The 25,973-nt window shown below is 50.9% G+C and overlaps 1 protein-coding gene across 1 annotated transcript in view; it reads left to right on the top strand.

Annotated features, from left to right (window-relative positions):
• Positions 1 to 25,973, top strand: part of PIBF1 (progesterone immunomodulatory binding factor 1) — a 1,771,771-nt gene that overhangs the window by 509,451 nt on the left and 1,236,347 nt on the right. The window contains exon 8 of the mRNA XM_069639889.1: positions 20,053 to 20,234. Coding sequence (XP_069495990.1) covers positions 20,053 to 20,234 — 182 coding nt within the window. The remainder of the gene's footprint in view (positions 1 to 20,052; positions 20,235 to 25,973) is intronic.

Raw genomic sequence — 25,973 nt, 5'->3', positions numbered from 1 at the left:
ACGCTCAAGTGTTGGGAGTCCTTGTGTTTAGCTCTCAAGCTTTTTGCTGCGTTTTCACACTTTTTCAAAGAGATTTTCTCATTTTTCGGTCAAATAGAGCCTCAAGCTCCACCGTTTCTACATCCGATCAAAGGGGACCCGTTTCGGATTTTTCTACGCCCCTCAAGGGTGAAGTTTTCGTTGAGTTACGCTTCTTGGAGGAGTCCAGAAGTTTCTGTGGCCTACCCCGGACATAGCCCAGGAGAAAGGAAGCTCGACGCCCGGAAAGCTGTTCAGGGTTTGCCCTGGATGCCAGCTGCAGAATGTGTTCAAAGAGGACGAGCATTCGAAGTGCCTCTACTGCCTTCATGAGGACAAAACACACATGGAGAAGGACTGTGCGTTTTGCGGGAACATGTCGGAACGGACCATCAAGGATCGACATCAACGTCTTTCCAACTGGCTGGAAGGAAAGAGCCTGTCAGGTGAGAAGAAGTCGTCTGAGCGGTCTTCTAAGTCCTGTGAGGGCGCCCCGGCGACGGGGGCCCAACAGAAGGCAAAGCACCGTGAGTCCGCGGGCACCGGGAGCGCTGAACGGTCGGGCTCCTCGGCTGCCAGGCATGGCGCACCCCCTCCAGCACCATCAGCCACGAGCCAACGCTCTGGCTCAGGTAAGAGGAAAGCCGAGGTCCTGGTGAAGCTTCTGGAGAGGCCCTGGTCGATCTTTAAGGATCCAGCCGAGGGGGGCCAAGGCGGTGACCCTCCACCCCCCCACTCCCCTCCCAAGGGAGAAAGCCACAGGCACACCGAAAGTGGTGAAGGCCTTGATTCACCCGGTTAAAGCCTATATCGAGGAAGTCGCGATGGTCCTGGCGCATCCTGGGGAGGCTACACCAGTGGAAGCGACCTCGGGGCCCAGAGTTTCTCTGCCACCACGGAGGGAAGCCTCAGGCCCATTGAGAAGACCCTGTGAAGACCCCGGTGGAAAAAGAGGGGGGAGCTGGTGGCCATTGTGGACATGGACACAGCCTCCGAGGAGGAACTGGTCGAAGTCTTGGAGGGCCTCGACGAGGGCGTCGAAGAGGCTCGGTCCCACGGGAGGGATCCCGACGAAGGGGACGACGAGAGCGACAGCGACGCCGGCAAGGTTCCTAGTCAACCGTCGCTTCCGGAGCCGCAGGACAACTCGGCGGCCATTTTGTTGGCAATAAAATCCCTATGTTTGGAGATAAGGACGAGATTGCCCCTACCACCGACGGAGGAGCCAGAACCAGGCCCGACGGAGGAGCCAGAGCCAGGCCTGTCGGGAAGTCCCCCAAACAAGAGAAGACGGACCCATCCAGCCCCGCCTTTTCAGCCCTCGCGGCCTGCTCAACCTTTGCCCACGTCCCCCGTACCTGGGGATGACACAGGAACGGACACAACGGGTACGGATGACGGCGGTGGCGACTGGACGGTGCTCCCATCGCCTGCAGCCCGGGCCTCCCCGCCTGACGAGATTGGGTCTTTCCACGCTATGATCACCAGGGCATCTGAGCTTTTCCAGCTCTGCCCCGAAAAAAAGAAGGAAGGTTTCCTTTACCAACGGCGCGAGGTCAGGAGGAAGACAGTCCTCGCCGTGCCTCTGTTGGATGACATCTGGGACGAGGGTCTCACCCTTCTCAAGAACCCGTCTACGATGCCTGCCAAGAGCGATCGGTACGAGAAGAAGTACCTGGTCCCCGATGCGTCCCCTTTGTGCCTTAGGGCGCAACTGGCTCCTGACTCGGTCGTCTCAGCGGCGGCCAAGAAGAAACCGGGTGGGGGGGGCATCGGCCTCAACATCAACTACCCCGCAGACGGCGAAGGAAAGAAGCTGGATGCAATAGGATGACGAGTTATCTCGGCGGCTACAACGATTAAGGCGGTCAACGCCCTCGCGATCGTGGCCCGCTACGACGGGGAGTTATGGTACACGATAGCCCCCCTTTTGGACGTCCTACCGGACGACAAGAGGGCTGAGGCCCTGGAGATCTTGCAGGAAGGGGAGGTGGCGTCGGACCAGGCCATAACGATGGCAACGGACATTGCCGACACCGGTTTCCGCCAACTAGGCAATGGCGTTTGCCTCAGACGACGAGGGTGGCTCAAGGCGACGGATTTCCGCTAGGACGTACAAGCCAAGGTTTTGGACATGCCGTTCGACAGGAGCAACCTATTTGGGAAAACAGTGGATGAGTCCCTCCAAGCCATCAAGGCAGACACGGAGACAGCTAAGGCCCTAAGAGTTCTCCAGCAACGAAGGCCGTCCATTTGGAGCTCCGCAGGCCCGCGGGGTGCCTCCAAGGGATTCGGTGGTGGCTCCTCTACGTACCGCCAAGCGGCCCGCTCCCCATCGCAGGAAGTCTATAGAGGACGAGGCAAGTTGGGTGGACCCGGCCGTCGTCGCCAGGGAGGCCAACGCGGCAAGACGCCCTCCAAGCAAGATTGAACCGACAGTGGCGTCGGGCCCCCACCGAAGCACCCCGGTGGGAGGCCAGCTGGCAAAGTTCGTCAGCGTGTGGGAGTCCATCTGCACCGACCATTGGATGCTGGACGCCCTGGCCCAGGGGCACGCCCTCGAATTTCTAAAAAGGTGCCCCCACATTCCTCCCGAGGGTGATGCTCAAGAAAGATGCCATCGAGCTCGTCCCATAGAGGCTCTGGGGCTACGGAGTATACTCAAGGTACTTCATCGTGAAAAAGAAGACAGGAGGGTGGCGACCCATCCTGGACCTGCGACGACTGAACAAGTACATCAAGGCACAAAAGATCCGGATGGTCACCCTCCAGCACGTGGAGGAGGGCGATTCCCTGTCGTCGTTGGATTTGGAGGATGCATACTTTCACATTCCCATTCTAAAAGGACACCAGAAGTTACTCAGGTTCGTGGTCCAAGGGCAGCACTACCAGTTCAAGGCCCTCCCGTTCGGATTGAAGTCGGCACCCAGGGTTTTCACCAAGTGTCTCGCTACAGTGGCGGCACGGCTGCGCCTGCAGGGGATCCACGTCTACCCCTACCTGGACGATTGGCTCGTCCACGCAAGGACAAGGGAGCTTGCCGTAGAACACACAGCGAAGACCGTCCAGCTGTTCACGGACCTGGGGTTCTCCAACTTCCCCAAGTCCCACCTGGTTCCCGCTCAAGTCGCACTGTTTCTGGGAGCCAAGCTCGACACAGTGGCGCGTCTGGCCTCGCTGTCGGAGGAAAGGACAAAGGCCATCCTAGGCAAGGTGCAGCGTCTTCTGGTCACGGACGTGGCCAGGGTGAGGTCCATCAAGTCCCTCCTCGGGATGATATCCTCTTGCATTTATCTTGTGCGCCTGTGCAGGCTGCGGATGCGCCCTCTTCAGGAGTTCCTCGACGCCCGCTGGATTCAAGCGACCGGCAGCTTCGAGGACAGGATCCCTCTCAACGAGACCTTCCGACGAGTGATCCGGTGGTGGGGCACCCGTGCTCATCTAGCAGCAGGGACAGACTTTCAGACCCCGGCCGGCCAGGGGACGGTGACGACGGATGCCTCCCTGGAGGGGTGGGGAGCGCACACCGGAGATCTTCATGCGAGAGCACTTTGGCTCCTGGAGGAGAAGCCGCTCCACATCAACATCCTGGAGCTCCGGGCAGTGTTTTGGGCCCGCAGGTCCTTTCTCCCGTCCCTCAAGGGCAAGGTGGTGAAGATCTTCACCGACAACACCACGACGATGTTCTACATCCGGAAGCAGGGCCGAACCAGATCCCCAGCCCTATCCAAGGAAGCCCAGGATCTGTGGCATTGGGCCGTTGCCCAAGGGATGTGTCTGGTGCCGTTTCATCTGGCAGGGATAAAAACACCATTGCCGACTCACTCAGCAGAGAGCTGCGCTCGTGCCACGAGTGGGAACTACGCCAGGATCAAGTGGATCGACTCTTCCAGCAATGGGGCAAACCCTAGATTGACCTGTTAGCGACGGCGACGAACTCCAAGTGCCAGAGGTTCGCCAGCAGGTTTCCCCAACCGAGGAGCATGGGCGATGCTTTCTCGTTCCCCTGGGACGGCCTGTTCCTTTATGCGTTCCCTCTGTTGCCGTTGCTGCTCCGACTCATCAACCAGCTCAAGAGGTCACGGTGCAGGATGATCCTCGTTGCACCGGCGTGGCCGAGGCAGATCTGGTTCCCGGACCTTCTGGACTTGTCGGCGTCCCTACCGGTCAAGCTGCCGACGGACGCAGATCTTCTTTCCAGAGAAGGAGGCGCCATCCTTCATCACGACCCAGAGTCGCTGAACTTGCAGGCCTGGCTCCTGCAGCACTAGCGTTTGGAGGGTACGATATCCCGGCTGACTGCAGAGAGGTTCTTGCAAAGGCCAGGGCGTCCTCAACTCTCAAGTGCTATGGACATAAGTGGAAGACGTTCTCTGTCTGGTGCCGTGCACAGATTATTAGCCCTCTGCGGATTACGGCCCCTCAAGTACTGCAATACGTACTGTCGCTGGCCAAGGCTGGACTAGCTCACACTTCCATCAAGATACATCTGGCTGCGATCTCCCGATACACCAGAACTATGGGACGGGCGTCCTGTGGTCTCATCGCCTGGTGAAGGAATTTATGAAGGGACTATTCCGATCGTTCCCGCCGGTGAAGGCCCCTGCACCGGCGTGGGAGCTCAACGTGGTGCTGTCTAGGCTCATATGGGGCCCCATTCGAGCCTCTGCATTCGGCGCTGTTGAAGTTCCTGTCGTGGAAGACAGCTTTTCTTGTGGCCATCACCTCTGCACGAAGAGTGGGAGAGATCCAGGCCCTATCCTGCAAGCCTCCTTACTTTTCACGACACGAGGGTGGTGCTGAGGACGCACCCCTTCTTTATGCCCAAGGTGCCGTCGGACTTCCACCTCAACGAGCCCTTGGTGTTACCAGTTTTCTTCCCGTCGCCTTTGTCGCCAGCCAAGAGGACTTTGCACTCGCTGGATGTGGCTAGAGTGCTGAAGTTCTACGTGGACCGCACAAAGACGTCACAGCTGTTTGTGAACTTTGGACCTGTGAACCAAGGGAAGGCTCTCTCGAAGGCTTCCATTTCCAGATGGCTCTCCGGCTGATTCATGCACTGTCACCGGTTGGCAAACTGACAGTTGCCTGGCCGTCCGAGAGCCCATTCGACCAGAGCGATCGCTGCTACTACGGCGTTCTTGTCTGGTATGCCCCGGCTGGACTGCTGCAGGGCTACTACGTGGAGGTCGATGCACACCTTCACGAGATTCTACTGCGTCGCCCGGGATTCCAGGGAGGAGTCAAGAGTTGGCCAAGCAGTGCTGCGCAACCTGTTCGCCTGAAGAGCTGGTGGGAAGGTAAGAGTTGCTTAATGTTGAGTTTATGTAATGCTTAATGTTGAGCCTTTTGCCACCCCCCCCCGTGGTTGTGCATGTGTGTACTGCTATGTATTCTTATATTCATGAGCTTGAGAATCCATGCCAGACCCCATGCTGGAGAAGGAACAAGTTACTTACCTGTAACTGTTGTTCTCCAGCATGGGTCTGGCATGGATTCACATGCGAACCCTACCTCTTACCCCTCTGCGGCTCTTCACTTGGTCATACTGCCACTTTACGTGCTACCCAATCTGAAGATGGCTGCCAGAGGCGGGGCTTAGGGAGAGGGCAGTCATTGGCTGGGGGCAGTATGACCCAGAGATCAGTGATTGGTTACTACTAAGGAAGACCGATCGGAAACAAAACTGATACTGATTTTTTTCTTTACCGAGGATTCCCAGCCTGACGGGGGAATATTCATGAGCATGTGAATCCATGCCAGACCCATGCTGGAGAACAACAGTTACAGGTAAGTAACTTGTTCCTTGTTTGCGATGTTGTTTAAGTGCATGTTGAATAGTACTGTAATATGACCGAATATGGGCTAACCATTATTTTCAGAATTCCACAGATAGAACAGATTTTTACAGTGTTTTTAATTTTAAATAACATTGTGAAGTTTACAAAGAAATTTGCTATGCTCAGATTATTCGCACAATGACATCCTCCCGGTCAATCAGCGATGGCATAGCCTCTAGTACACCTCACAATGTCCTTGCAAAACCGTGCCACATTGTGCAGTCCCATGAAAAGACACTTTGATATCAAGTAAAAGCATACGTCACCCCTGCTATTACTGCTTGCCAAATTATAAAAACCTGCTTAATTAACCGCCTGCCCCTCTTTTTTCCTCCACCCCAAGAAATATACTGTCTACCAATATAAAACCCTGGATTAACGTTTAAAGCAAATTTACTAAACCATCTCCCTAATCTTTTTCGGCATATTCCTCTCTTCTCTTCTCTCCTCTCCTCTCCTAAGAAGCCCAGAGCTGGTCATGCTAGGTGTATTGTCCATAGACCAGGAAATGGTAACCCTAATGGCACAAGTGAAAAAGCAAAAAGGCTGAAGCGACCTACGTGTTGTGGCAAGTTGGACCCACTCTGCATCCTGTCTGCTGAGCGGACCAAGCCATGGAGGCTGGGTTGGCCAAGCCACTACCCGTCGAGCCTCCTGATGAGTGGTTGGAGTGGGAGCCCCCATCCCAGACATGGTTATGTTATTCTTTTGAGACATGACTGAAGTACCACCTGAATCGGATGCCATGGCCTGGAATCCTTCAGCAATTGTGAACTCCGCACTCTATGCAGAAGAAAGCCGCATTTGCAAACCAGCTGTGTGCATGTAACAATGCGGCTGGCAATTTGGGCTCCTTCATGACAGAGGGAAACCGAGCAGAGGCATAAAGAAGAAATGAAGCGCTCCTACCTTCAGGAACCTTCACTGTGGGAAAGAGCAGAATGCTGCAGCGCCGCACAAAATGGCCAACAGATTTCCCAGATGGTGTTGACAGCACAGTAGAACATATGCCTTCTGAATGACGCAAATTCAACCAACTGAATTACCCCACTTTGTGTTGGTCCATCCTAAACGCTAGAAACTTCCCTTTGGTTTAGAGACTTCCCCTAGTTCCTTCAGGTGTTTGATTCAACACTCGCTGGCAAAGATTGTGAAGCACCCAAATGCAAATCGCCTCGTCATTTCTCAACAATCTCACACCAGAGTGTACAGAGATGGAATCTAAAGATAAAAAGCAATGAGGAGAAGTCCAGTGGGTGTTGTATGTCCCAGAAAGTCTCTGGTATGTTATGAAACTAGGTGCCAATGAAAACTAGAATACAGAGGTCAGGCTGGGAAAGAATAGGAGGAATAAAAAGTCAGATAAGTATGAGAGCTTATGGTATGATATAGTTTATTTATACAGCGCCTATACACAATGTGTTTCAACGTGCTTCAAGGCAAGGGAGGGAACAAGGGAAAATACAATGACATTCGTACAGGCCATGAACAGCAAGGATGTGAAATTAACTATCTTACTCAGCCTGACGACATTTCAGATAGTGCAAGAGGTCAGACATAGATGAGGAAGGGAGGAGGAGAGTGGGAAGGAAATGGAAACAGACAGGCGACTACCGTACTAGGCCTAATGACATTTCTGGTAGAGCTGGAGAAAAACTAAAGGTGAGGGAGGGGTTGCAGAAAGGGAGGGGAGGAACAAAACAAACGACTATCGTACTAGGCCTGACGACATTTAAGATGGTGCTGGAGGGGGTGGGGGAATAAGGGGAAGAGGGAGGAAATAGACGAGGTTGCTATCATACTAGGTCCAGTGACAATTTTGATAGAGTAAGTGCATAGAAGAAAGTAAGGGGAGGAGATGGGAGAAAGGGAGAGAAGGAGAGAACAGAGAGTAAGCAGTCAAAAACAAAGTGGAGAAGCAAGAGGGGAGAGCGAATACAATTGCAGAAGTCTGTAGTAACACATAATGCTGTAAGACAGGATACAAGATGAAGATGGGAACAGCATGATTCAGGGCCACCATGAGCACAAGATGCAAAGGAAGTCCAGCATAAGAGTTGAGAAAGGGTGGTGCATCGTGAATCAATAAAGTCCATAAAAGTCAAATCCAGCATTGGCCACAAAATAGTGATGGTAAAACCAGAATGTAACGGGACATACTCTTGCAGAGGTAGACTGGAGGGGGGTAGGAGGAGCAGGGTAGAAAAATCAAGCAAACAGGCAACACCTGTGTGCGAGAAGAATGGGGGGGCTCAAGGGAACAGAAATGGAGTGTCAGTGTCGTACAAGTAGCCGATCGCGATCCAGTAAAACAGTTGAGTCTGGTACACTTTGGGGACCAGAGATCAAGATATAGAGGGCCAAGTCATAAGGATGTCCCAGATATGCTTCATAGGGCAGAGAGCCAGGAGGATAAAGTGCCAGATGCCAAAATGGTGGAATCACACAAATGCATATCAAGAACCAATAACTGGGTCAGAGAAGAATACACCAAACCAAGGAATGCATGATTGCTAATGCTGTAATGAATAGCAAGACAAACCAGCATTTTTGTGTGTAATCCATAGGTCTTCAACTTCTTTTGTAATCTCTGAAGAGCATGATGCCCAGTAAGGTTCACAGCATCTTTCCCCAACCATCTGGGAAACAATGTTCATTCCTGCAGTACCCATGAGCGTGACCATCACTGTGGCACGCAGCTCAGGACTTTCAGGACCATTCTAAAAATGTGGGCTATAGTCCTTGAAGGTGTCTGCCTGCCTCCTTCTGCCCTGATCCTTTTTATTGGGAATATTAAAGATGTGTTAGTGATAGTTCAGTTATGTTCTAGCTCGTTTTATGGAAAAGGATTTCATTGTTCAGTTTGTCCAGCAATCTAGAATGGCAAATAACTGATAGTTCACAGATTTCAGATTGAGTGGATCCTTTTCTGCCTTCAATGGCCTAAGGTGAATAAAAAAAGTAGGGGGAATTGGATACAATTTTAGGATAATTCCTAACTTTCTGCTTCCGAGTTTATTCATAATTGTAAGGTTGTAGATTTGAATAGCTTTGCGTTGTTTGCATTGGTGAGGCAGTCCCACAACAGTAACTTGGTAGATCAACGTGGTGATTAAATTGGCTTCTGCTGTGATAGTCTTCTGCTGTTGTGATTATTGGTGAAGGAATCGGGAACCTTTCACTAGACCCACAATTGCCTAGTCTGGAACAGTTCTTTTGGAGGTCTGCAAGGATGCTTCCATCATTTTAATGTTCCCCCTTCCATCCACACCCGCAATCTGAGACTAGGCACCAGACTTTGCCTGTTTACCCCTAGCCCACTCACTCTTACATACAGCCCTTTGCATTCATGCCAGGCTACTCCTTCAATTACGACCAACCAGATCTTGCATACCTCAAGCCAACCGTGCACCACTTACGCCAGAAACCTGAGACTAGTATCTAGACTCCACCATGTGACTTACTGTTAGCACCCTCATGCTTACATCCAACCCTCAGCGCATAAGAACAACTCCTCACCATTGCTTAACTCGGCCACTGCATTGACAACCAACAAAACCGCCCCAGCTCCCTTGGCTGCTAGCAACACCAAAGCCAAAGACATTAGCATCAAAGGTGCGCTTCTTGATGCCCGATCCCCCCTGCGCATGCCCTTGACATCGCAGACTTGATCACATCTGAAAATGTAGACTTCCTTGCTATTTCAGAGACTTGGCTGCATGCGGCAGCCGGCCCCTCCTTGTCATTGCCGATCCCTGACTCAATCAGATGCGATAGGGATACCAATCGAACAAAGGGTGGAGGCCTAGCCTTTATCTGCAAAAGTTCACTTGAATTTAGATCCATCCCTAACCTCCAGATTCCATCTGCGGAACTACTTTCTATCAAATTACCCATCTCTCACAACCAAACTGCTACACTACACCTTATTTACAGGCCTCCAGGTCCCATCTCCATGTTTATTGAGGACATTTCATCCATCCTTGCCACCAATACTAAATCCAACTCGCAAATACTTCTACTTGGCGATTTCAATCTAGGGTACCAAGATGCGAACAACACTAAAGCCCTGGACCTAGCAAGCACTCTAACAGACTTTGGCCTTACCCAACACATCAAAGTGCCTACCCACAATCAAGGACGTACCCTTGACAGGGTTGCAGACCTAAACTGTGCTCTCAACCTGATCTCAGTTACACCTTGCCTTTGGTCTGATACTCACAAAATAATCTTCTCTATCAATTCCAACCTCCTAACACCTAAACCCAATCTCGCCCCTTCCATCCATACCCGCAACAGGAAAGATATTACGATGGAGAAACTTCGCCCTCTTATTCTCCCATTGCTTAATATTGCATTGACCACCTGTTCTGATCCCACAGTACTAGTGGACACATATAATCACACCATTCTTAAAGCTCTCAATGCCATAGCACCGCTAAAATTACGCAAACAAAAAACCTCGCCATCACCTTAACTCCTGGTTTACTCCACATTTCAGAGATCTACGCAAAGAAAAGAAGCTGAGGCACATTGGAAAAATATACCATCACTAATCAACAAAAATATCTTAACCACTGCCTCCTCGTCTTATAAAGAAGCCATACTCACAGCTAAAAAAGACGTTTACAACAAATGTATTCTACAAGCAGAATCCAACACAAAAGAACTCTTTAAGATCCTTAAGGAATTAGTCCCCTGTATCCCCACCGGATATTTGTATCCCTGACATTGCATGCTGTACAAACATCCAAAAGGCACTCCTAGATGAAATCTCTACGCTTCAAACTAAAATTAACGCCAAAAGAAGAAACATCTTAGACTCAGCACACAACTTTGTCCTACAACCTCCCCACTTCCAAACACACCCCTAAAACGTTCAGCTTCACACCTCTCTCTGTACAGGAAGTTGAACATATTATTAAGAAGCTCAAACTTTCCAATTGCCAAGGGGATTCATGCCCTGCTCCTGTCATCAAGGAGGCTGCCCATGACCTTTCGCCGTTTAACGCCACCTTCATAAATGCCTTTTAAATCTGGTATTGTACCTGATAACCTCAAGGGTGCTTGGGTTATCCCTTTAATCAAAAAGCCTACACTGGACCCGAGTAACCCGTCCAACTATAGGCCGATTACCACTGTGCCTTGCTTACTTAAAATTCTGGATCGTGCTGCCTACCTCCAAATTCAGGACTACCTCGAAACTAATAAACTATCGGGTCTCCGGCAATCAGGTTTCCGCCTCAGACATGTAACCGAAACTGCCTTAATTGACTTAAAAACACAAATTGAGGACCTAAAAGGGCAAGTTGGCACTCCTACTTCTTCTTGATCTTTCTGCAGCCTTCAACCTGGTAGATCATCAAGTTCTTTGTCACCACCTCAAAATAGCTGCCTAATTTTCTGACGCTGCCACGTCTTGGATCGAATCCTTCCTGGCCAACAGAACCATGAGGGTTTTCTCACCCTCTGCATCTGCTGAACCTGCACCTGTCCCTTGTGGAGTCCCACAAAGATCTTGTCTCTCCCACACTGTACAATGTATTCACAAAGCCTCTCTTTGATATACTTGACTATCTGGGTGTCTCTTACACCAATTATGCGGTCGACACCCAGATACTCATCCCCATCACAGGCGACTATGCAATTGACTCTAAAGCACTCAATGAAGTCTACACAGTGATCCAGGCCTGGATGGCACATCATGGGCTCTGCCTTAATGATGAAAAAACAGAGTTACCCATCCTCGGCTCACATATCAGACGGTCCAAAGCAAGACCCTGCTTATAAATCATTCACTATCAATGGGAACACTAGCAAAGTGTCCAACGACACCAAAACACTTGGGATTTACCTGGATCCGACATTATCCCTCACCAGACAAACGAATGCTGTTGTATCTGCGTCAGCTTACACCTGCAAACTTATCACCGCCTGCAGACCCTTCCTGACGACTGACAACTTCATCACCCTTGTTAGAACCCTCATCATGGCAAAAATGGATTACTGTAATGCCCTCTACGTAGGGACTAACCAAAGAAGCATCAAAGTTACAGGTTACCCAGAACAATGCCAACAGGGCAGTCCTTAACCTCCCTAGGAGATTTCACATTTCGGATACAAGACGGAATTTACACTGGCTTCCCGTTGCTCACCAAATTTCGCTTAAATCCCTCGCTCTAACATATAAGCCCCAGAACAATATGGCACCCGCCTAACTGGCCAAGCGTTTCATGCAGCATACAGCTAACAGACCACTGAGGTTGGCCCATTTCAACTCACTCACTGTACCTAGATACAAGCTTCAGACAGCCGGGGGGGATCAAGTTTCCCAGTCCTTGCGGCCAAACTCTGGTACACACTACCTACTTCACTCAGAGCTGAACCATCCTTTTTCTCCTTTAAGAACAAAATTAAACTTTGGCTCCATGAGCTAGACACTTCTGCCACATCCACCTAACCACCTTTGGCCTATTATGGCAATGTGCCAATGTCAGATTCCTTGGCCATCTTCTGCACTTGTAACGTCTTTATTATTATGTAATTGTCTGTAACTATGTAACTGTCAGTAACATATGTAAGAACTGCATACTCCTCTAAAGTACTTGCTTTACCTCGATGTAACCATTACCTTCTCAAATTATGCGCCCAGATGCCCCAGGGCAGGGTGTGCAATACAAATAAACAAATACAAATAAAACACTGTTCTGTGGATATTATTTTCCTATTTAGTGGCGGTTTTGCATGGCAGGTGCCTCGGAACCCTTTTCTTCCGGTCACTTTGGCTACCATAGCAAGTTCTGACACTGCTTGGTCTGTGAACTCAGTGTGTAGGGACCAGATCTTTATCCTTCTTAGGTTTTGATTGCTTGCAATCTGCTAACATGCATGAATAACTGTTAGAATTAACTTCATGAAAGGCAAGTGGGTAATTGAATGCTAGCAAAGGAACATACCATTTATAGATTGTTAGTAAAAACATATTTTAGTTGGTTGAGGTGTGAAAAAAATAATCAAGCACTCCTAAAGCAGAAAATGTGCATATAAAATATTCTTTATTGCAGTGTGATCTGTTTGACGTTTGGCTGTTGATGTATGTAATGTATTTTGAACTGACCAGTATAAAGCTGTTAAAGGTCTTGCAAAGGTAGAGCAGAAGGTTTATGCCTTTTTGTGCGATTAGTGGTCCACTCAGCTGTTAGCAAACATTTGCTGTGTACATGCTAGAATGCTGAGAAACTTAACTAGAGTGAGTACTGCACCCTGAACATTATTCTCTGTGTGTGTGTGTGTGTGTGTGTGTGTGTGTGTGTGTGTGTGTCCCCTTCGGCTTGCAAAGGAGGGTATTGAAAAGAAACATCATGGAATCCTATGGCATACTGGGTGAAAACTCTCCCTGTCATAAAGGTAAATTATCCATGGCCTGTTCTCCACTTGCACCCATCGCCCCAATTCTTTATTACGGAGAGTGAATCAATACTCACCAGTGTCTAAAGGAAAGTACACATTTTGTTGTCTGATGAGGTGCAGCGACCATGTGGCAGGTTAAAAGTGGTATGTGCCACTACAGTATAAACTAGGGCGTAAATGCACTACAGATATCAAGGCATTTATTCACTTTCTTCCGGATCTACACAAAACATTCCCAATGACGTGTGTACCTGGGCATGGGCCGGGTTTGTGGCTCGCTAGACTAATAGATCCACTACAGGGACGGGCCTGTGTTGGACCTCATGGTCACAGGATGGAATCCTGGCAGGTTCACTTAACACCTCATTCGTCTGAGGTTGATAAATGAGTGCCATTGAGTTGGGTGACAGTAAACATCTATTATCTGTCGATAACGCTGAGCTACCTAACTGGGGTGAATATGCACTCTGCAAAACATATTTCGAGGGGATTGGGTCCTCCGACGTATTCCATATCTATGACAGTAATCACCACAGCTGTGCTGCTTCGGAAACTTTTTCGGCGTCTGCGTCCTGCGTCGATGACGTCGATGCGCCGCCGTCGAGGACCTCCTCCGACGTCCGACGTCATCCGATGTGATAAGTAGGACGCACGACGCCAGTAGCCTCAGTTCCGTTTTTTCCGCGAACGTGTTGCTTCGTGTTTCTCGGTTCTAGCCTCGACTCTTTGGAGTTCTGTTCTTTCTGGTTCTTCGAGCCTGTTCGTTTGTGAATATTCCTTCGCAGCGATGTCTTCCGCTTCGTCTTCGACCCCGCGTCCGGGCTTCGAGAAGTGCGGGGTGTGTGGGTCCAAGATGTCGGTGACTGACTCGCACGACGCCTGCCTCTGGTGCCTCGGGGAGGCCCACGACACGGATGACTGTGTCGACTGCCTGTCGCTCACTTCCAAGGCCTTACGCGAACGTAAGAAGAAATTGTCGGTAGGTCGGGTGTCCAAGCCCCGGAAGTCGAAGTCGGCGGGGCTTTCGACGGATGATTCGAGGGGTGACTCTCCGCGTCATCGTCGGAGGTCTCGTCGGTCTTCTTCTAGGAGTCGGTCTCGCCACTCCTCTGCCTCTTCGAGGCGTTCTCGGAAGCGCCGTCACCGGTCGCCTTCCAGGTCCTCTTCCGAGGACTCTGCCCGGCACGTCGGTTATCCCACCAGCCGTGCGACGCCGGAGGAATGGGCTTCCTTCGGGAAGAAAATGTTGGCGATTCTTGAGTCGCAGGGTACTCAACCGTCCGCGCCCCCGAGTGGGGTCGGCCGTGTGAGGTCGAGAGACGCCGCTCGCAAGAGTGGTCGGCACGAGTCACGGGAGAGGTCCCGTTCGGACAAGGAGGCTCGTTCTCGCCGTACCCGTTCCAGGTCCCGGTCCTCGACGCGATCGAGACCGTGTGCACCTGTGATGTCTTCGAGGAAGACATCGACGTCTGAGGCGTCGAGGGCGTCGACAGGCTTTCTCGATGCTCCGGCTCCGGGGAAGTCGTCGAAGCCGTCGACGTTCAGGTCGTCGAGGGACACGCTCGGGGCTCCGGCTTCGAGGGCTGTGTCGACGCCGCCGATATTGGAGGCGCTGCATCTGACGTCGACGCCGATTTCCTCGACGTCGACGCCGATCCTCTCGGCGCCGTTGCCGGTTTTCTCGACGGCGGCGCCGATTCGCTCGACGCCATCGACGCCTTTCGTGTCGGAGGTGCCCCGTGTCTCGGGTGTACCCCCTAGGAAGGCTCTGGCTAAGAGCAGGCACTCTCAGGTGCCTTTCCACCACTTGGATTATATTTCGGAGGCGGATGAGGATTCGGTTGGCCTGGTTCCTGTTCAGGTGCCGGATGACATTGTCTCGGGCCATAGTCAATTTGACGATTTGAGGCAGTCGCTGCATGATGCTAGTGGTCTGGACACCTCTCCGGAGGTGGAATTTGGTCGGCCTGAGCCTGGCTCCCATGCCGATTCCTCATACCGGCGCCTTATGGCTAGGGTGTCTGAGTATCTGGGTTGGTCTGCTCCCCCAGGGGAGTTTGTGCAGGATGATCTGACGGACATCCTTGATGTTGGTCCCCCATCTGACCCGGTTCTGCCATTCCATATGGCTTTACAGCGTAGGGTGGCGGCGGCTTGGACTGCTCCGGAGAGTCTCCCGGCAGTGGGCAGATCCTTGTCGCGGAAATACCGTCCAGCCAGTGGCGACCCCTGCTACTTGACCAGGCACCCCACTCCGGAAAGTTTGGTGGTGCAGGCGGCCACGGCCCCGGCAAAGCAGGCGTCGTACCCTACCATCCCTCCTGATAGGGACGACAAACGTTTTGATGGCTGGGCGAAGAAGGTGTTTTCTTCTGGTGGTATGGCGCTTCAGGCGGCCAACTCCATTTGTGCCTTGTCACGTTTCACGCACACTCTGTGGAACTGTGTTGCGTTAGCGGCTGAACATATTCCCGAAGGGGACGAACGGGTTGGTTTCCTTGCTTTGGTCCAGGATGGTAAGGATGCCATGTGTGAGTCCGTTCAGTCGGGTTTGGACTTAGCTGAATGCGTCAGTAGGTCCATGGCGGCGAGCACCGTGATACGCAGGTTTGCGTGGTTGCGGAAGTCGGGGTTTGCTCCTGATGTGCAGTCCCGGCTCCTCAACATGCCCTTTGATGGTGAACATCTTTTTGGCAGCAAGGCTGACGAGAGCCTTGAGAGGTTGCAGACCTCAAAGGCTGCAGCGAAGTCGTTGGGCGCTGCAGTTCGCCAACCTCCGCCTTTTCGTCCTAGGGGACAGCAGTGGAGGGGTGGCTCCTTTCGCTATTACTCGTCCTTTGGTAGAGCGAGAGGAGCTGGCAGTCAAAGGGGCCAACGCAGGGGTACCAGAGGTGGACGACAGGGTACCCGTGGTGCCAAGGCCGCTCGGGCAGTTGCCTCTTTGCCCTCAGGTAACGCCGCAGCCGCTCCTACTCAGTCATGAGGCCTTGTCCCATGGTTCGCCGGTTGGGGGAAGGCTGGCGCAGCATCTTGTAGAGTGGCGTGCCATTACTTCGGATGTGTGGGTTCTGGAGATCATAACCCACGGCTACTGTCTTCCCTTTCGGCACAGGCCTCGCGACAATCCACCGGGGAACCTCTCTTTGAAGTGTCCGGATCCGCTCCTTGCGCAGGAAATTCAAGCCCTGCTGGAGAAAGGCGCCATAGAACTGGTGCCTGTAGCGGAGAGGAACAAGGGATGGTATTCCCCTTATTTTTTGATTTCCAAGAAAGACGGGGGATTGAGACCCATCATGGACTTGCGCGGTTTGAACAAACTCCTCAGGAAGGACAAGTTCAAGATGGTTACTCTCTCTCAAGTCCTCCAGGCCCTTCAGCTTCAGGACTGGTTGGTGTCACTCGACCTCAAGGATGCTTACTTCCATGTGCCGATCCATCCCAAGCACAAGAAGTACCTGAGGTTCGCGGTTGGCGACTCGCACTTTCAGTTTCGGGTCCTGCCGTTCGGTTTGACCTCCGCCCCGAGGGTTTTCACCAAGCTCATGGTGGTGGTGGCAGCGCATCTCAGGCAAGGGGGGATTCACGTCTACCCCTACCTGGACGATTGGTTGATCAGGGGGAGCTCTCCCGAGCAGGTCCTGGATCATCTGTCCGTCGCCTGCCACTCCCTTCACAGGCTGGGCTTCTCCCTCAATTTAAAGAAGTCCCATTTGACGCCAACGCAGAGGCTCCAGTACATCGGAGCAGTGCTCGACACTTCCCTGGGGCAGTGTTTTCCTCCCCAGGTGAGGGCTCTTCACATTCAGCAGATGGTGCGCAAGTTTCAGCATGCCCAGACGCTCCCAGCGTTCGAGTTCTTGAGGTTGCTCGGCCTCATGGCATCCTGCATTCTTCTGGTGCCAGAGGCTCGCCTGCGGATGAGATCTTTGCAGTGGGCACTCAAGATGCAATGGTCGCAGTCCTCCGGCAGGATGTCGGACCCGATTCAGGTGCCGCCCTCGGTCGCCCGGGACCTTCTGTGGTGGGCCGTCGAAGGCAACTTGATGAAGGGGGCTCCGTTTTGGCTTCCCTGGCCGGAGGTGACGATCGTGTCGGATGCATCCCTCACGGGATGGGGAGCTCATGCCAACGGGCTGACAGTCAGCGGTCGTTGGTCTCCGTCGGAGTCCAGACTCCATATCAATCTGTTGGAGCTGAGGGCCGTCAGGCTAGCCCTGAAGGCTTTTCTGCCGACTGTGCGAGGGAAGAATGTCCTGATCCTGACGGACAACACAGTGGCCATGCACTACCTCAACAAAAAGGGGGGGGCAGGGTCACTTCCTCTGTGCAGGGAGGCGATGCAGCTCGAGTTCTGGGCCATCCAGCAGGAAGTTTCGATCTCGGCAGTTCATCTGGCCGGAGTCGAGAACGTGACGGCGGACGCTCTGAGCAGGCAGAGCACGATATCTCACGAGTGGGAGTTGGCTCAGGAGATTCTCCTGGAGATCTTCGCCCTTTGGGGGACCCCTCAAGTGGATCTCTTTGCCTCCAGTGTCAACCGGAAGTGCGAAAGGTTTTGCTCGCGGGAATTTTCTCCAAAAGGAGCCTTAGGAGACGCGTTCGTGGTGGAGTGGTCGTTCCCGCTGCTGTACGCGTTTCCTCCGGTCCCCGTCATCCCGCAGGTGCTGCGGAGGTTGCGGAAGTTCGGTTCCCGGATGATCCTCATTGCTCCGGCGTGGGCTCGGAGGACGTGGTACCCGGACCTTCTCGACTTGTCCATCTGCCCTCCACGTCGTCTTCCCTACCGAGACGATCTGCTCTCACGGGAGGGGGGTCAGGTTCTCCATCCAGAGGTCGGATCCCTCAACCTTCACGCTTGGCTTCTGAAAGGTTGAGGTATAAGGATTGGGACCTCCCTGAAGACGTGATGGAGGTGTTGCTTTCGGCCCGAAGGCCCGCAACTAAGTCTCTGTACCGTTGCCGTTGGCGTAAGTTCTGCGACTGGTGCAGAGTTCAGAATGTGGATCCTTTTGCATGTGACATCCCCATGGTTCTGTCCTTTTTGCTTTCTTTGGCCCACAGGGGCTTGCAAGTGGGTACCGTTAAGGGTTACCTGGCGGCGCTGTCCATCTTTAAGCGCTCATCTGAAGAATGTTCTTACTTTAAAATCCCTTTAATTTCACAGTTTCTGAAAGGGCTCACTAATGTGTTCCCTCCGTCGCCTTTCCTGGTGCCCGGTTGGGATTTGAACCTTGTTCTTAGGTTTCTTATGGGTGCTCCGTTTGAGCCGTTACATTCTTGCCCTTTGAGGCTGTTGACTTTGAAAACTGTGTTTTTAGTTGCGGTTACTTCCGCTCGCAGAGTGAGTGAGTTACAGGCACTTTCTGTTAAGCCACCCTTCACTGTTTTTCACAAGGACAGGGTTGTCCTTCGAGTTCGTCCTTCTTTTCTTCCGAAGGTAGTGACGGAATTTCATTTGGCCCAGAAGATTGTTCTTCCGGCATTCTATCCTCCTCCGCATCCTGGTAAGGATGAGGAGAGGCTCCATAGGCTTGATCCTAGGAGAGCTTTGAGCTTTTATGTTTCTCGCATGTCCCGGGTCAGAGTGGACGATCAACTCTTTATTGGTTACGCTGGTAAGCGTTTGGGGCAAGCTGTGACGAAACAGACTTTGTCCCGCTGGATTATTTTAGCCATCTCGGAGTGTTACCGCTTGGCGGGCAAGGACCCTCCGGCTGGCTTGCGGGCCCATTCTACCAGGGGCTTGGCTGCATCTACTGCCCTGCAGAGGGGTGTTCCTATTCGCAACATCTGTGATGCTGCCACCTGGGCTTCGGTGCATACATTTGTGCGGCATTATTCCCTCGATTCCATCAGAGGGCAGGATCTGGCCTTTGGCAAGGCGGTCCTTTGCTCTGCTATTTGATTGGCTATTCTAAATTTTGTTTCTAAATTCTTTCCCTCCTCCTTGATTTGGTACTGCTTTGGGAGTCTGTCATAGATATGGAATACGTCGGAGGACCCAATCCCCTCGAAGAACAAGTTACTTTCTTACCTGGTAACGTTCTTTCGATGGGATGGTCCGACGACGTATTCCATATCGCTCCCGCCCTGCCTTCCCCGCTGCAGAATTTCTGTTGCGTTTGCAGCTTACGTTCCGCAAGGCTTTGTGTCGGACTGACAGTTGACTATTGTCACACGTTCTGGGGGAAAAAACTACAACTGAGGCTACTGGCGTCGTGCGTCCTACTTATCACATCGGATGACGTCGGACGTCGGAGGAGGTCCTCGACGGCGGCGCATCGACGTCATCGACGCAGGACGCAGACGCCGAAAAAGTTTCCGAAGCAGCACAGCTGTGGTGATTACTGTCATAGATATGGAATACGTCGTCGGACCATCCCATCGAAAGAACGTTACCAGGTAAGAAAGTAACTTGTTCTTTGATGTCATATGATCTAACAATTGCTGGCAAATGATGGAGGCTTCTCAAATGTCCTTCAAAACGACTGTAAAAAAGCCAAAAGGATTGGCTTCATCATTGCTTGTTTTTCATTACCTTGTGCACCATCGCTAGACCACATGACGAAGTGTGGTAACTTCAACACATCACAAGGATAGTCAACATTTTTCTTTCAGTGTGCCATCACAGAAGTTCAAGTAATTTAATTAGACTAGCTCATGTTTTCATTTGCATGTACTTGCACATAGTCCTTCTTGCTCAGCTCTCATTTTTAATTGCAATCGTGAATTGACTTGTTGGAACTGGAATATTTGCCAATTTCGTTTTTTCTTCATTACCTAGGTGACAGCACTGCAACAATCCGTTAACTTGCTACAAAAAGATAAAGAATACCTCAATCGCCAGAACATGGAGCTTAGCGTTCGTTGTGCTCATGAGGAAGATCGTTTAGAAAGGCTTCAAGCTCAGCTTGAAGATACCAAAAAAACAAGAGAGGAAATGTATGAAAAATATGTAGCATCCAGGTAAGTGGTATTTGCACGAACATGACATCATGCTTGGCTTCAGTGCAGCCCTTTACCTGGATCACAATAAGGGCTGCTCGCTATTCTGTGTGAAGACCTTCTGCATGGCAAGTTTACCTAAATCTATATATTTTTTTCTTTAAATACTACTGCAATCAACTTGATGGAGGCAGAGACAGTACGCATACAAGTAATTGGATAGATGTAAAGAGCAGACTGATAGTACAAAATAAGGTCTTTGTAGAAAATTATCTGAAATGTGGTAAATTGATCACTGAGACAGAGAAAATCACAAACTTAAGTCTGCCTTGTCCTGGTCAGCTAATGCTGGCTGCAACGCACATTAGAGACTGTGAAGACAAAGAAGTGTGGACTTCAGATTGAACTGTCTAGTAAACATGAGTAAGATGTGGAGCATCGCAGCGGTGACACAGCAGATGCTGTACGCGAAACCTGTGAGCTGCAGCAAGGATAAGACACCCGCCACAGACAGGAAAATGTGGGCACCACTGCGACAGGGCGAGCGGTGGAGGAGGATCACCAAAGACAGGGACCAAACAGAGCTGCTGTAGTGTTCTCCAATTGCGAAGCCTTGACTAGTGACCAGACCAAGAAACTAAGGGGGGACACAGCGAGCCGATCCACTACTGGCGAGAGGTTTGTGCACACCTGCTACTGTGAAGAGGGAGAAGCCCAAATCAGGCTAAGGGATTAAGAGGAAACTTCGGAGGCAAAATTAGATAGTGCCACTTGAGAAAATGATTCAACTCTAAAAGAGTGCATCCTTGGTGAAAGCTGTTATGTCGTTCCTTTTGTAGAAGCTAGTGCAGCTGAGTAAGATGGGTAAAGAGTTTTTGACTTTACCTTTTAAGTTTTGTTTGTTTAATGTGCTTTTTTTTTCTTTTCTCCCAATTCTTGCTGAATTACAACATGATTAAAGACTAAAAAAGCTTGTAATACATAGCACTCAGCTGCTCCCTAATGCAGAGAGGGTAATTGATCAGTGTATCTTAATTAGAACAGTATTCTTGTGGTTATCTTGTAACCGGAGGACACACCTGACAATGTCTGTTTACTTCTGTGTCCGCTCTGTTTTTCTGTGTGCCTTTTCCTTGTATTGTGCAACTGAGCTGTATCATCTAACAATGTTTTAGTGACTGAATCGCTGCATTTTAACATATGCCAATATTTTGTATGTGTGTTTTCCTCACTCGCGATATCTTTGAGCTTCAGTGTGTTATGTTGCATTATGGTGAATCCCAATTAAGAGAACGTCATTGTTAATGTCCATGTTTTCCCCTGTTTCTTTATCATTTGCATTTGTCTAGGAGCCAAGCTGTGTGGAGGTGTAGGGTTGTTAGAACTTTTTTTCCCACACACTCCCTGTCCTTGCAGAGGGTGTGACTTTGATTAAAATTAATGGCTCATGTTGAATTGTTCTGGATAGATGATGCGATGAGAGAAGTACTAAACGCCCCCATTTCTGAGAGTGGCGCCTGAGAGGCTATATCTGGTCTCTGTGGGGTAAAGCGATAGGATTAGATGTGATCCTGGTGGAATTTTATAATGCCTTCTCAGATTTACTCCTACCTCACTTAGTAGCAATGTATGATGAGGTGATATACAGAAGGCTGCTCTTCCAGGGTCCACAGGAGCGGCCCTGATCTCAGATTTGTTGAAGCCTGGAAATTTGCCAGAAGAATGCTAGTCTTATTGCTGATATCCACCCATAATCGCTGATAGTAACATATTTGCAAGACTGCTGACAAATAGTTAGCGATAATCAAAGCAATATCCATGGCGGTATTAGTGAGCATTGCACCGGGCAGGTATACCTTCTACAACCTCTACAGAGTCTTGGGATTAATAGATCAGCTGCAGCCAACGACGGTGGCAGTTATGCTGGATGCCCTAGAATGCTTTCAAATTGATGAAATGGCCTTTGTTGGCTGCCAATCGGCTGTCGTTGGTCTACATTGGAGTCCAGACTACACATCAACCTTTTAGAGCTGGGGACAATCAGACTGCCACTGAAGACCTTCTGGCCCTCTGCGGGGGAAGAATGTCCTGAAAATGACAGACAACACAGTGGCCATGCATTGCCTCAGCAAGAGAGGTGGTCTAGGGTCACTACCACTGTGCAAAAAAGCAATGCTGCGCTGGTTTTGAGTGGGAGGTTGCTCAAGAAGGCTTTCTAGAGATCTTTGCCCTTTTGGAAACCCCTCAAGTGGACCATTTCCCATCCAGTATCAATAGGAAATGTAACCTGTTCTGCTCCCAGAAATGTCCTCAGAGTATCTCTAGGGGACACGTTTCTACTCCTGTATACGTACCCTCCAGTCCTCATGTCATCAGGAGGTTTAAGGATGTTCGGGAAATGGACCTTCTAGACCTGTCCATCTGTCATACCAATCAGTCTTTCCCAGAGAGGATATTTGCTAACTCAGGAGGGAGGCTGCATTCTCTAGCCCGAAATCGGGCTCTAAACATTCACGCCTGGTTTCTGAGAGGATGAGAGGCAGAGGTTGGATCTCCTGGAAGTCGTAATGCAGGTGTTGCTTTCAATCAGGAGGCCCGCAACTAAAGCTCTATACCGCTGACATTGGAACAACTTTTGCAGCTGGTGTAGGGACAGCAATATTGACCCTTTTACTTGTGACACACCATCAGTGTTATCTTTTTGTTGTTGTATTTAGCCAATCCAGGGATGCAGATTTCTACTACAAAGGGCTATGGCAGCGCTTTCCATTTTCAAGTGCTTGCGTGACAAAAAGGTGCATATTTTAGACTCGTTGTTGTCCAGTTCCTGAAGGAACTGACTATCTTCCCACCGTTTCCTTTTATTATTCCGATTTGATACCCTAATTTAGTGCTAAAAGTCTTGATGGAGGCTCCTTTCGAGCTTCTTCATTCATGTCCACTTAGGATGCTGACTTTGAAGACCATCTTTTCTGCAGCGATCACATCGGCTCACAGGGTGAGCGAGTTTAAAGTCTGGTCTTCCAAGCCACTTTTTTACTACCTTCTATAAGGATGAAGTTGTTTGAGGCATCGACCTTCGTTTCTACCGAAAATGGTGTCTGAATTTCCTCTGGCACAAATGTTTGATTTATCTTTTTATCAACCTCCTTCCAAGGATGAAAAGGCTTCATCGTTTAGAGCCCTTAAAGAGCAGTGAGCTTTTACATTAGCAGGCTGGCTAAAGTGAGGCAAGATTATCAGCTTTTTGTGGGATATAGGTCACGAACTGGGACATGCTGTTACTAAACAGACCTTGTCTCGATGCATTGTGTTGTGCATTACTGAGTGTAACGCTCTTGCCGGCAAGGAAGTGCCTGCTGGTCTGAGAGCTCATTCCACTAAAGGATTAGCTATATTTTCAGCTTTAGAAAGCGGGGTGCTGGTGCAGGAGATTTGCAGTGTTGCAACCGGGTCTTTGCTGCACACCCTTCCTAAACATTACTGCCTTGATTATGTATCGGGTCAGGAGGCTACATTTGGCAAAGCTGTTCTTCACAGCATAAATCTGACGTAAATTCACCTTTACTCACCTCAGTTGCATACTGCTATGGGAAAGATGAGAAATACGTGGGAGGACACAATCCATTAGAAGAACAAATTACTTACCTTTGGTAATGTTCTTTCTACTGGATGTTCCTCCCACATGTACTGCACATCGCCCTCCCAACTTGCCCCTTTATCCTTGGGGTGAATTTCTGTTTTCTTGCGCCTTCCTCTGGTTTCATCACCCTCGATACTGATGTGCAAAAGAAAGGGAGGAATAACATGTTCGAGGGGATTGGGTCCTCCGATGTATTCCGTTTCTATGACAGTAATCACCACAGCTGTGCTTCGCGAAATCCTTCTGCGTCGATGCGCTGTCCTCGAGGGCCTCCGTCGAGCCGACATCACTGGATGTTATAAGTAGGACGCACAACGCCCGTAGCCTCAGTTCTGTTTTTTCCGCAAACGTGTTTGCTTCGGAGATCTCGGCGCGCCTCAGTTCTTCTGAGTTCTGTTCTTTCGGTTCCTCGTACCTGTACGTTTGTGAAGATCCATGATGTCTTTGTCTTTTTCTACTCCGCGGCCGGATTTTAAGAAGTGTCGGGACTGCGGGTCCAAGAGGTTGTTGACTGACTCGCACGACGCCTGCCTCTGGTGCCTCGGTGAGGCCCACGACACGGTTGATTGTGTAGACTGCCAGTCGCTTACGTCGAAGGCCTTGCAGGAGCGTAAGAAGAAGCTTTCTGTAGGTAAGGTGCCCAAGCCCTGGAAGTCAAAATCCACCGGGTGTACGACTGACGATTCGAAGGGCGACTCTCCGCATCGTCGGCGTAGGTCTGGGGGGTCTCGGTCCCGGAGTGGGTCCCGCCATTCCTCTGCCTCTTCGAGGCACTCACGGAAGTGCTGTCACCGGTCGCCTTTCCGTCCTCATCCGAGGACTCCGCCCGTCGGCGGGTGGCTTGTCCCAACAAGCATTCCACTCCTGCCGAATGGGATTGATTTCGGCAGGAGATGATGGTGATTTTTCAGTCACAGGACTCCGGTCCGTCCGCGCCATCGAAAGACGCCGGCCGTGACCGTGCTAGAGATGCCACTTGCATGCCTTCGGGCTCAAGCAGTCATCGCAATCACTGGCCGCCTTCGAGGTCCCGGTAGGACAAGGATGGTCGCTCTAGACATTTCCGTTCCAGGTCCCGGTCCTCGACGCCCTCGAGACCGTCTGAGCCTGTGAAGTCTTCGAAGAAGACATTGATGCCTTCAGCGCAGAGGTTGTCGACTGGCTCTCTCGAGGCTCCGCCTCCGAGGAAGCCGTCAATGACATCGGCACACAGGCTGTCGAGGGACACGCTCGGGGCTCTGCCCTCGAGGACTGTGTCGAAGCCGTCAGCGCCACGCTCAACTTCGACGCCGATTCCATCGACGCCTTTTGAGGCTGTTTTGTCGGAGGTACCCTGTGGCACGGTGGAACCCCCCAGAAAGGCTCTGGCCAAGGCTAAAAATGTCTTTGTCCCTTTTTTTGTGCCCTCATTCCAGCCTCTGGATTATATTTCTGAGGTGGATGAAGGATCTGAGGAAGGGTTGGTTCCCGATGAGGTACCAGACGAGATTTTATCTGGTCATAGCCAGATTGAAGACCTGCGTCAGTCATTGCACGACGCCAGTGGTCTGGACACCTCTCCGGAGGTGGAATTCTGTAGGCCTGAGCCTGGCACCCATGCCGAGTCCTCGTACAGGCACCTTATGTCGAGGGTAACGGAATACTTGGGGTGGTCTGCGCCACCAGTGGATTTTCTGCAGGATGACCTGATGGATATCCTCGACCAAGGTCCACCAACTGACCCGGTACTGCCATTCCATATGGCCTTGCAAAGAAGGGTGACAGCGGCTTGGACTGCTCTGGAGAGTCTCCCGGCAGTGAGCAAGTCTTTACCGCGAAAATACCGCCCAGCCAGTAGCAAAGCAGGCGTTGTACTCTACCGTCCGTCCTGATAGGGATGACAAGCGTTTTGATGGCTGGGGGAAGAAAGTGTTTTCTCCAGGGGGTATGGCTTTACAGGCAGCCAACTCTGTGTGTGCCTTGTCACGTTGCACGCACACTCTGTGGAACTGTATTTCGTTGGTGGCTGATCATATTCCCAAAGGGGAGGAACAGGATGGTTTTCTTGCTATGGTGCAGGATGGCAAGGATGCCATAGTGTGTCCGTTCAGTTGGGTCTGGACATGGCAGATTGTGTC

Source organism: Ambystoma mexicanum, chromosome 7q (assembly GCF_040938575.1).
Source record: "Ambystoma mexicanum isolate Mex_15411 chromosome 7q, UKY_AmexF1_1, whole genome shotgun sequence".
NCBI classification, from domain to species: Eukaryota; Metazoa; Chordata; class Amphibia; order Caudata; family Ambystomatidae; genus Ambystoma; species Ambystoma mexicanum.
Note: the sequence above shows the minus strand (reverse complement) of the source record. Positions and strands in the feature narration are given on the sequence as shown.